At 34.5% G+C, this 13,506-nt stretch overlaps 1 protein-coding gene across 5 annotated transcripts in view; it reads left to right on the plus strand.

Annotated features, from left to right (window-relative positions):
- Positions 1-13,506, plus strand: part of ctnnd2a (catenin (cadherin-associated protein), delta 2a) — a 259,425-nt gene that overhangs the window by 161,070 nt on the left and 84,849 nt on the right. For all 5 annotated transcript variants that reach the window (XM_058060561.2, XM_058060564.2, XM_058060562.2 and 2 more), the window contains exon 13: positions 4,884-5,016. In XM_058060561.2, coding sequence (XP_057916544.2) covers positions 4,884-5,016 — 133 coding nt within the window. The remainder of the gene's footprint in view (positions 1-4,883; positions 5,017-13,506) is intronic.

Consider the following 13,506-nt stretch of genomic DNA (forward strand, 5'->3'; position numbering starts at 1 on the left):
AGGGGTGCTATTTCATGTCTGGAGGGCTCTGATGATGTCAAAAAGCATATTTAGACGGTTGTAAACAGATTTTCTGTGGTCTAACTATGACAATAGTTAGTATATATTAACTATACTAACTAACTATATAGTATTTAAAATTGTTTTTCAAAGTCATTTTTGACTTGACTCAAAATTTGATAGATTTGATAGACATCAAATATCTTCCATTGCTGGGAATTGTGTATGAAAACCCTCACCATCTCCTTTCAGCATGTATACAATAAATATGGAAGACACGGGATAAACATCGGGATGCTGGAGACATGAATGCTAGGGAAATGACAAATGAGGTAAATAGTGAAGCTATTTTCCGCCATTCCAAAACGTATCCGCGTCCTATTATTAACCGCACATTGAAGCCGACTGAATTTGGAGTGAACAAGCTGCTTTAATACATATTTAGCGTGAACCCTGCGCTTTGGCTGGCACTCCACCAGCCCAGCCCCCCCCCCTTTTTTTGTGTTCCCGCATCCCGCTGTTTCACGTCACTGGCTCGTCGCCCAGCAGCGTGTCTAACAGGTTTCTAAGCGCTCATTAGCACCACTTTTGACTGGCGTCCTGTCTGTCTGAGGGCTGTTTACCTCCTTCTCCATTCGACTCTACCCCGACCCTGCTTGCGTTTTCGTCCCTGCAGGGTTTCTCCCCTTAGGGCCCACCCCCCCCCCCAACCCCTCCCTCGATGTGTGTCTCGCTCTCCCTGCCGGGCCTTTTTAATTAATGGTGAGCCATGATGCTTATCTTATCAGCAGATCTGGTTGCTTTCTATTAAGTGCACTGACAGAGATGTGTGCTTGGAGGAGATGGATTGCACACACACTCGCACACTCGCACACTCATACAGTCGAGTTAGTTCACATAAAAGAAAGCGAAATAAACACAGAGACACAGAATAAAAAATAAACTAAACTAAAATAAAATAAAATAAAATAAAATAAAATAAAATAAAATAAAATAAAATAAAATAAAATAAAATAAAATAAAATAAAAACGTTTCACTGCTTACATTTCTGTAATTTATTGTGCAAAACACAGAATTGGATTTTGAAAAAAATAAAAACATTTAAAATAAAAATAAAAAAATTAAGTACACAGTCACACTTGCAGTGTATTAATAAAACGAAATAAAAGAGGCACGCCATATTGTAACGCTAACCGGAAAATGTGTTAAAAGGTGTAAATTAACCGACTAGAATGCTAACTAGAGCTAACTAGAGCTATAGTTTCTATTTATAAGTTTATTTTGAGCAAATGTTTCATGTTACGTGTTTTTACTGCTTACATTTCAAATGTCATATGTAATTTATTGTGCAAAATACAGAATTGAATTTTGAAAAAAATCAAAAAAAATAATTACATTTAAAATTACATTCAAAATTACATTTACAATTAAAATTAAAATTACATTTAAAATTAAAATTACATTTAAAATTACATTTAAATTAAAATTACGTTTAAAATTAAAACTACAAACATTTAAAAAAATAAAAAACAAAAAAATAAATTAATGAATTAAACTACATTAAGTACACAGTTGTACTCTTGCAAGTGACACATTTCTGTCAAATGTCATCTGTAATTTATTGTGCAAAATACAGAATTGGATTTTGAAAAAAATAAAATAAAATAAAATAAAATAAAATAAAATAAAATAAAATAAAATAAAATAAAATAAAATAAAATAAAAACGTTTTACTGCTTACATTTCTGTAATTTATTGTGCAAAACAGAATAGGATTTTGAAAAAAATAAAAACATTTAAAATAAAAATAAAAATAAATAAAACTACATTAACTGCTTACATTTCAAATGTCATATGTAATTTATTGTGCAAAATACAGAATTGGATTATGAAAAAAATCAAAAAAAATAATTACATTTAAAATTACATTCAAAATTACATTTACAATTAAAATTAAAATTACATTTAACATTACATTTAAAATTAAAATTACATTTAAAATTAAAATTACATTTAAAATTAAAATTACATTTAAAATTAAAATGACATTTAAAATTAAAATTACATTTAAAATTACATTTAAATTAAAATTACGTTTAAAATTAAAACTACAAACATTTAAAAAATAAAAAATAAAAAACAAAAAAATAAATTAATGAATTAAACTACATTAAGTACACAGTTGTACTCTTGCAGTGTAACACGACAAGTGACACATTTCTGTCAAATGTCATCTGTAATTTATTGTGCAAAATACAGAATTGGATGTTGAAAAAAATAAAATAAAATAAAATAAAATAAAATAAAATAAAATAAAATAAAATAAAATAAAATAAAATAAAATAAAATAAAAAACAAACAAGTGTGTCCACCATCAAATCTTGCCACTTGTACACACATAAACAAACTGCCCTGATGTTATCTGCTCATGTGATTTAAGGAGTGCCATTTGAGGGTCTCTCCTAGTAAATCCCCTAAATACCCAGAGAAGACCCCCCCCCCTCTCGGCCTCCTATCTTTCCTTTACCCCCCTCCATCAGCCATGCTTTCCAGCTGAATGAACACTTATCATTTGGCAGATAAACCCCCGTCCAGGCAGGAGCTGACTTTATCTTGGAGAGCCATGTTTACTCCTCATGAGCACTCCGCCTTCCGAAGATGCCCCACGCACTGCATGCTTCTTGATCCAGCAGGGACCAGAGCATGGAGTCCGGGATTCTTTTTTTTTTTTTCTTCACATAAAGGCATCATTTCCAACTCCCCGGGCGGGTCAATTTCTGTGCATTTACCCCATTTTCATGTTAGGGTATTTGAGCTCGGAGGCAAAAATAAAGCATTATATCAAGATGGGGATTATCGTAAAAAGCTATTTTGGCGCACAACAGTGACTATGAAGGCGGTAACAACAAAATCAATCCTCATACTGCAAAAATCGATGCAGGTTGCAAAAAAAAAAAAAATTTCAACAAAGGCTTTTCTTTGCAGCTCACCGGGAGTTTCCCTACAGCCGCGTACTTACAGAGCGGTTATTTGAGAAAATAACAGCCTTGATTGTGGAGACAAACTCGCCCACGCTTTCTCACACGCTCATAATTTCCTCATTTGGGGGACCATTACAAAGGAATTAGCAACAGGGGATGCTACTTTCTGTGCCGGGTGTTATTTGACTTTATTTACTTTTTCCGGTGTGCACACACTCAAGGGAAAAAGACGAGTGACGGAATGTGTGTAACATAACCTACATTAATTGGAAGCCATTGAAATGCACATTTTGGAGTGGCCTTTTATATGAGCCAGTCTATTTCCACATATAATGCACATATTTAGGCAACAATATGAAATTGAAATTCTTACTATTTATTTCATTTTTAAAACTGTTTTAATTTATCCTCACTGGGGTAGTGGGAGGGGTATGCTGGAGCCTATCCCAGGGGTACACCCTGGGCTGGTCTCCAGCCAATCACAGGGCACTTATAGACAAACATTCACACCTACGGACATGTTAACCATTCATTTTAATGCATTTAGTGTTTTACTGAGCTTTTTATAATTAATTTATTTTTTTACTATAAATTGTATTTATTTATTTACTATAAAAACTATAAACTATAAAATTATTTACTATAAAATTTAGATTAAATTAAATAGAAAAATATAAAAAATAAATTTATATTTGTATATTTTTCCTGTATATTTTTTGTATATTTTTGTATTTTTTTAAATGCTCTGTTTTTTGAAGTTTTTGTATTTTATATTATCAATGTACAGAAAATTGATTTAAAAAATATATTTGTTTAAAGCTTTTAATTTAATTTTTTTTTATTTTACATTTATTTATTTTACATTTAATTTTATATTATCAATTTATACTTCTTTCCACAAAATTGTTTAGAAAATATATTTGTATAAAGCTTTTTATTTTAATTTTTTTATTGTATTTTCTTATTTTACATTTATTCATTTTACATTTAATTTTATATTATCAATTTATAGTTTTTTGCACAAAATTGATTGAAAAATATATTTGTATAAAGCTTTTTATTTAAAAATTTTTTTATTGTATTTTCTTATTTTACATTTATTTATTTTATATTTAATTTTATATCATCAATTTATATTTTTTTGCACAAAATTGATTGAAAAAATATATTTGTATAAAGCTTTTTATTTAAAAAATATTATATTTTTTATTTTACATTTATTTATTTTACATTTAATTTTATATTATCAATTTATAGTTTTTTCCACAAAATTGATTTAAAAAATATATTTGTATAAAGCTTTTTATTTAAAAAAATATTATATTTTTTATTTTACATTTATTTATTTTACATTTAATTTTATATTATCAATTTATAGTTTTTTCCACAAAATTGACTTAAAAAATATATTTGTGTAAAGCTTTTTATATAAAAAAAATACATTTATTTATTGATAATTTTTGCCCAAAAGAGAACTTTTTTTCAATTATTTTGATAAAATGTTTATTCTCAGAATTTTTTCGGCTGCCATGAACTCGGCGACCTCGTCTTCTTTCACGCTGGCTCCTCTGGTGATATGAAAATAAAAATGTTTTGTCAAAAGTGGCATTTTAGCAAGCAATTTGCTTCATTTTTATTTGTGTTGCTGAGCCTGTCAAAATCTTCCGCTGTTGGAAAATGGCTGAAGACGGCGTAAAGTGGATTCTGACAGTGGTAAATCTCCCCATTGCGTGTTTGCTGTCATTTTATCTATTTGTCTAGGATTTCTCGGTGTATGCTCACGGTGTGATGAGGAGACATTTTATTTGTCTTCCCTGGAGTAATATCAGCTGCAAGTCGCTTTATTAAAAGCTCCCAAGGAATCCAAAACGTATCCGTTTGTCCTGTTTTTATGTGTGCAGGGAATTCGGTTGGCGAGACCCGGAGCTGCCAGAAGTGATCCAGATGCTGCAGCACCAGTTCCCGTCTGTGCAGTCCAATGCCGCGGCGTACCTGCAGCATCTCTGCTTCGGGGACAACAAAATCAAAGCTGAGGTTGGTGTCACAAACACTTTGTGACAAATGAGATTATTTAACTTTACCTTGTTTTTGCTTATTTCGAGTAATGGCGCATAAACGCACCTGTTCTGGATTATAAACCTTCCCCCATCTCCATCCCTTTTAAGATCTCCTTTATATTGATTTTTCTTTTGTCTTACCGTTGCAATTAAGTTCGGTTCCTCCCGAAGTCATGCGCCGATCGCTGGAAAGCAATTTTGGAAGGAAGCCCCTGCGGCGCCATCTAATAAAGTCTTTAATAAGGCAAACAGCATACAATTGGAACATCTTGACGTTTAATAACTTCATTAGCTAACTCAAGTCAGTGCACCGGGGTTACCTTCACAGACCACCGGCGAGTGTGAGCTTCCCGGCATACCTTGCGGGTATTCGTGGTATTAGTATCAGTACAGAAAAGTATGAATATATGCAGATTTAACATTTACAACAAAACGGAATGAACTAAAAAAACACTAAGGTGTTCAAATGACGTGATATGTAGTACTCTACACTGCTCACTAGGTGTCGCTAATGTCACTGACAGGAAGTGAAATAAGACTATATTATTATGCCTACATTATTAAGTTATACGAGTGTAAATGTAAATATAGGGTTGCTATTTCACATCCACAGGGCTCTTAAAAATGTAAACATGTTTTCTATACTATACCTATGCATATATTCATCCTCGCATCCCACATTGGGAGTGACCAGGATGGAAAGGATCAGGAACGAGTACATCAGAGGGGCATTACATGTTAGAAAGTATCGAACAGGAAGTAAAAAAAGACTATATTATGTCATTTTTATGTTTTCTTTTCTCGTATTATGCCTACATTATTAAGTTCTACGAGTGTAAATGTAAATATAGGGTTGTTTTTTCATGTCCAGAAGGCTCTAACAATGTTAAAAACCATCGTAAACATGTTTTCTATGCTCAACCTAGGAATATGTTCATGCTCCCATCAACTATAGGGTTGTTATTTCATGTCCAGAGGGCTCTAACGAGACTTTTTCCACATTTCTGTGAATATATTCATGCTCCCGTCACTCCCACATTGGGAGTGACCGGGATGGATAGGATCAGGGACAAGTACATCAGAAATACATTAAATGTTAAAGTATAGAACAGGAAGTAAAAAAAAGTCCTTTATGCCTACATTATTAAGTTATACGTGTGAAAATGTAACTATAGGGTTGTTATTTCATGTCCAGAGGGCTCTAACAATGTTAAAAACCATCGTAAACATGTTTTCTATACTCTACCGAGGAATATATCCATCCTCCCATCACTCCCATCCCACACTGGGAGTGACCAGGATGGATAGGATCAGTGACAAGTACATCAGAGGTACATTAAATGTTAAAGTATCGAACAGGAAGTAAAAAAAAGTCCTTTCTATGTTTTCTTTTCTCTTATTATGCCTACATTATTAAGTTATACAAGTGGAAATATAACTATAAGGTTGTTATTTAATGTCCAGAAGGCTCTAACAATGTTAAAAACCATCGTAAACATGTTTTCTATGCTCAACCTAGGTATATATTCATCCTCCCATCACTCCCATCCCACACTGGGAGTGACCAGGATGGATAGGATCAGGAACAAGTACATCAGAGGGACATTACATGTTAGAAAGTACAGAACAGGAAGTAAAAAAAGACGATATTATGTCCTGTCTATGTTTTCTTGTCTCTTATTATGCCGACATTATTAAGTTATACAAGTTTAAATGTAACTATAGGGTTGTTATTTCATGTCCAGAGGGCTCTAAAAATGTTTTTTCCACATTTCTATGAATATATTCATCCTCCCATCACTCCCATCCCACATTGGGAGTGACCAGGATGGATAGGATCAGGAACGAGAAAGGTCCCACATTCCAAAAACATGCTAGATTAATTGTCCATAGGTATGAATGTGAGTGTGAATGGTTGTTTGTCTATATGTGCCCTGTGATTGGCTGGCGTGTACCAGGGTGTACGACGCCTCTCACCCGAAGACAGCTGGGATAGGCTCCAGCATCCCCCGCGACCCTCGTGAGAATAAGCGGCAGAAAATGAATGAATTATGAATTATTATTTCTTATGCTGTACTGTACTTTAACACACAGTGAAGAGAAGAGCATATAGTTCAATATCCATATGCAATTAAGTCATACAATTCCCTCCGAGGGAGTAATAAAAGGTTTAATTTTCTCTGAGCTGTTGTGACGCTACGAGAGGTACTATTACGTTAAAGAAAAGCAGAAGTATGATCACAATTTAAAAAGTTGCATGCGGTGATTTATTTCATTTAAAAATGAATGAAATGAAAAAAAATGCTTCATTTAGGAGCATTTCTATGAGTTTACTGGATGCTTGTGTGCACAATACGCATGTAAACACGCACTTCAAGGCAGGCCGGGTTATTGTTATGTGGGAAAAGTGCTTTTGTGGCACCTTTAGATCTTGAATTAAACACTCTGCTGGAAAATACAAAGCATTCACTGGCTATTTGCTTCACCACTGGATGCCTTCAATGCCTTCACGTACAAACGCTAATTACGTCTATTATGAAAGACATTAAAAGACATTAACATTTTCAAGGCTGCTTTCAGGGATTTAGTGGAATTATGAGTGCGTATTTATTTGTGTTTGTGTGTGACTGAGTGGGTGGGTGGGTGGGTGGGTGACAGGTAGTTTCTACATCTTAGCGGCTGCTGGTCTCCAACAAATACAGTCAAACGTTGCGGTGGTAGTGTCATGGTCTGGGACTACAAGTGCTAAAATCAATTCCAGACTCTATACAATAAATTCCTTGGTCGAGTATAGAAAACATGTTTACGGTGGTTTTTAACATTGTTAGAGCCTTCTGGACATGAAATAGCAACCCTATAGTTACATTTCCATTTGTATAACTTAAAAATGCAGGCATAATAACAGAAAAGATATCATTGAAAGGACTTGTTTTACTTCCTGTTGGATACTTTAACAATTAATGTCCCTCTGGTGAACTTCTTCCCGATCCTATCCATCTTGGTCACTCCCAATGTGGGATGGGAGTGATGGGAGGATGAATATATTCACAGAAATGCGGAAAAAGTCTTGTTAGAGCCCTCTGGACATGATATAACAACCCTATAGTTACATTTCCACTCGTACAACTGAATAATGTCGGCATAATAAGAGAAAAGAAAACATAAGAATGACATAATATAGTCTTTTTTTTACTTCCTGTTCTCTACTTTCTAACATGTAATGTCCCTCTGATGTACTTGTTCCTGATCCTACCCATCTTGGTCACTCCCAATGTGGGATGGGAGTGATGGGAGGATGAATATATTCATAGAAAACATGTGGAAAAAGCATTGTTAGAGCCCTGTGGACACGAAATAACAACCCTATAGTTACAATTGCACTCATATAACTTAATAATATAGGCATAATACGAGAAAAGAATACATAAAAAGGACATAATGTAACCTTTTTTTTACTTCCTGTTCTATACTTTAACATGTAATGTCCCTCTGATGTACTTGTTCCTGATCCTATCCATCCTGGTCACTCCCAATGTGGGATGGGAGTATGAATATATTAATAGAAAACATGTGGAAAAAGCATTGTTAGAGCCCTATGGACATGAAATAACAACCCTATAGTTACATTTCCACTCATACAACTTAATAATGTAAGCATAATAAGAGAAAAGAAAACATAAAAAGGACAAAATATAGTTTTTTTTACTTCCTGTTCTATACTTTCCAACATGTAATGTCCCTCTGATGTACTTGGTCCTGATCCTATCCATCTTGGTCACTCCCAATGTGAGATGGGAGTGATGGGAGGATGAATATATTCATAGAAAACATGTGGAAAAAGCATTGTTAGAGCCCTGTGGACACGAAATAACAACCCTATAGTTACATTTGCACTCATATCACTTAATAATATAGGCATAATATGAGAAAAGAATACATAAAAAGGACATAATGTAATCTTTTTTTTACTTCCTGTTCTATACTTTAACATGTAATGTCCCTCTGATTCTTCCTGATCCTATCCATCCTGGTCACTCCCAATGTGGGATGGGAGTATGAATATATTAATAGAAAACATGTGGAAAAAGCATTGTTAGAGCCCTATGGACTTGAAATAACAACCCTATAGTTACATTTCCACTCATACAACTTAATAATGTAAGCATAATAAGAGAAAAGAAAACATAAAAAGGACAAAATATAGTTTTTTTTACTTCCTGTTTTCTACTTTCCAACATGTGATGTCCCTCTGATGTACTTGTTCCTGATCCTATCCATCTTGGTCACTCCCAATGTGGGATGGGAGTGATGGGAGGATGAATATATTCATAGAAAACATGTGGAAAAAGCATTGTTAGAGCCCTGTGGACACGAAATAACAACCCTATAGTTACATTTGCACTCATATCACTTAATATAGGCATAATATGAGAAAAGAATACATAAAAAGGACATAATGTAATCTTTTTTTTACTTCCTGTTCTATACTTTAACATGTAATGTCCCTCTGATGTACTTGCTCCTGATCCTATCCATCCTGGTCACTCCCAATGTGGGATGGGAGTATGAATATATTAATAGAAAACATGTGGAAAAAGCATTGTTAGAGCCCTATGGACATGAAATAACAACCCTATAGTTACATTTCCACTCATACAACTTAATAATGTAAGCATAATAAGAGAAAAGAAACCATAAAAAGGACAAAATATAGTTTTTTTTACTTCCTGTTCCCTACTTTCCAACATGTATTGTCCCTCTGATGTACTTGTTCCTGATCCTATCCATCTTGGTCACTCCCAATGTGGGATGGGAGTGATGGGAGTGATGGGAGGATGAATATATTCATAGAAAACATGTGGAAAAAGCATTGTTAGAGCCCTGTGGACACAAAATAACAACCCTATAGTTACATTTGCACTCATATAACTTAATAATGTCGGCATAATACGAGAAAAGAAAACATAAAAAGGACATAATGTAGTTTTTTTTACTTCCTGTTCTATACTTTCTAACATGTAATGTCCTTCTGATGTACTTGTTCCTGATCCTATCCATCCTGGTCACTCCCAATGTGGGATGGGAGTATGAATATATTCATAGAAAACATGTGGAAAAAGCATTGTTAGAGCCCTATGGACATGAAATAACAACCCTATAGTTACATTTCCACTCATACAACTTAATAATGTAAGCATAATAAGAGAAAAGAAACCATAAAAAGGACAAAATATAGTTTTTTTTACTTCCTGTTCTATACTTTCTAACATGTAATGTTCTTCTGATGTACTTGTTCCTGATCCTATCCATCTTGGTCACTCCCAATGTGGGATGGGAGTGATGGGAGGATGAATATATTCATAGAAAACATGTGGAAAAAGCATTGTTAGAGCCCTATGGACATGAAATAACAACCCTATAGTTACATTTCCACTCATACAACTTAATAATGTAAGCATAATAAGAGAAAAGAAAACATAAAAAGGACAAAATATAGTTTTTTTACTTCCTGTTCCATACTTTGTAACATGTAATGTCCCTCACGTTTTGACTGAATGCAGCCTGCCATCTGCGTCCGTCTTTTAAATCAGTGCATATAAAAATAAAGTGTCATCATCATCATCATCATTTACTTCCCTAATGTATGCAAAGTGTGATGATGAAACAGACGACACACTGTTTGAATCCCGAAACGCCGAAACGCCATGACAATTTGTAGCCGAGGTGCGTGTTTAAAAATAGCACGAAAACAAAAAGTCGTCACAAACGACAATGTGAATTTTCCGCCCTGGTCGGAGACCCGTTTCGTATGTGAGAGGAGGCCAAAAAGATTGGAAAGTGGAGCTATTAGAAGCGGAGATGAAGAAAGAAAACGCCATGTTATGTAATCTTTGATGGCATCTGCTTTGTTATGTATGTTATGTATTTGCCAATGAATTGCATATTCATCTGCTGTCAGTGTTTATTAAAAAAACAACAAAAAGAAAGCCACCGGGCGTGAAAACGGATTCCACACACACACACACACACACACACGTGTCAGTTTGATAACTTGAATCATCACATTATCAAAGGCGTGCGACATTTCTGGGAGATTTGACACAGCTAAAAGTATATCTGCTGCACGAGATGTGACACCAACATGCCAAAATATCTCCACTCTGCGCTCTTTGAACGATCAAAACTCGACAACTAATGTAATTTCTTAATAAAAATGATACCCGGGAGAGAGCAATAATAGCACAGTTCTGTCACCGGATGTCTAAATATCCACACCCCACTGTGGGAAGTCAATTCCTGCATTATTTGAGCCCTCTGCACATTAACGTTTTCCACATGTTTTCGATGAATATATTCATCCTCCCATCACTCCCATCCCACAGTGAGAGTGACCAGGATGGATAGGATCAGGAACGAGTACAGGGTAAGACAGGGTTGGATGGACGCAACTATAGGTAACTATAGGGTTGTTATTTCATGCCCAAAAGGCTCTAACAATGCTTTTTCCACATGTTTTCTATGACTATATTCACCCTCCCATCACTCCCATCTCACATTGGGAGTGACCAGGATGGATAGGATCAGGAAGGAGTACATCAGAGAGACATTACATGTTAAAGTATAGAACAGGAAGTAAAAAAAGACTATATTTTGACCTTTTTATGTTTTTTTTTCGTATTATGCCTACATTATTAAGTTATGAGTGCAAATGTAACTATAGGGTTGTTATTTCATGCCCAGAGGGCTCTAACAATGCTTTTAACACATGTTTTCTATGACTATATTCACCCTCCCATCACTCCCATCTCACATTGGGAGTGACCAGGATGGATAGGATCAGGAACAAGTACATCAGAGGGACATTAAATGTTAGAAAGTATAGAACAGGAAGTAAAAAAAGACTATATTATGTCCTTTTTATGTTTTCTTTTCTCGTATTATGCCTACATTATTAAGTTGTATGAGTTTAAATGTAACTATAGGGTTGTTATTTCATGTCCAGAGGGCTCTAACAATGTTTTTTCCACATGTTCTCTATGAATATATTCATACTCCCATCCCACATTGGGAGTGACCAGGATGGATAGGATCAGGAACAAGTACATCAGAGGGACATTCCATGTTAGAAAGTATAGAACAGGAAGTAAAAAAAGACTATATTATGACCTTTTTATGTTTTCTTTTCTCGTATTATGCCTACATTATGAAGTTGTATGAGTGCAAATGTAAATATAGGGTTGTTATTTCATGTCCAGAGGGCTCTAACAAGACTTTTTCCACATTTCTATGAATATATTCATCCTCCCATCAGTCCCATCCCACATTGGGAGTGACCAGGATGGATAGGATCAGGAACAAGTACATCAGAGGGGACATTACATGTTAGAAAGTATAGAACAGGAAGTAAAAAATACTATATTATGTCCTTTTTATGTTTTCTTTTCTCGTATTATGCCTACATTATTAGGTTATATGAGTGAAAATGTAGCTATAGGGTTGTTATTTCATGTCCAGAGGGCTCTAAGAAGACTTTTTCCACATTTCTATGAATATATTCATCCTCTCATCACTCCCATCCCACATTGGGAGTGACCAAGATGGATAGGATCAGGAACAAGTACATCAGAGGGACATTACATGTTAGAAAGTATAGAACAGGAAGGAAGTCCTTTTTGTTTTCTTTTCTCGTATTATGCCTACATTATTATTGTATAAGTTATACGAGTGTAAATGTAAATATAGGGTTGTTATTTCATGTCCAGAAGGCTCTAACAATGCTAAAAACCATCGTAAACATGTTTTCTATGCTCAACCTAGGAATATGTTCATCCTCCCATCAACTATAGGGTTGTTATCTCATGTCCAGAGGGCTCTAACAAGACTTTTTTGACATTTCTATGAATATATTCATCCTCCCATCACTCCCATCTCACATTGGGAGTGACCAAGGTGGATAGGATCAGGGACAAGTACATCAGAGGTACATTAAATGTTAAAATATAGAACAGGAAGTAAAAAAAAGTAATTTCTATGTTTTCTTTTCTGTTCTTCATTCAGTCAAAACGTGATTTGTTACTAAAGTGATACCTTTAGAGAGAAAGAGAGAGAGAGAAATAAAAGAATATTACCGATCAGACATTTAAAAACAGTCCTTGTAGATAGCTTGATAGAATATTGAAAAATAAAATATATGCTGTGAAAGAAATGTCAAAATTCTTAAATTGGAAGGTTCCGGATTGTAAGATGTCCGGGGTAAAGCAGCCTTTTTGGCTTTTCACAGCTGTTTGATTAAATGTCGGTGAAATCAATGTCAAGAAGCACATTTTTAGCTTTTTTTTCTCACCAGGAAAGAGACGAGCTGTCAAAATACCACTTTGGCAGAGTATTTGAACAGCTAAGCACAAGGAGTAGTATACTAACACGATCGTAGTAAATGTCTACTTTTCCACAGGCAGCTCCTTCTTCT

The sequence above is a fragment of the Doryrhamphus excisus genome, linkage group LG5, assembly GCF_037039965.1.
Source record: "Doryrhamphus excisus strain RoL-2023G ecotype Guam linkage group LG5, RoL_Dexc_Guam_v1.1, whole genome shotgun sequence".
NCBI classification, from domain to species: Eukaryota; Metazoa; Chordata; class Actinopteri; order Syngnathiformes; family Syngnathidae; genus Doryrhamphus; species Doryrhamphus excisus.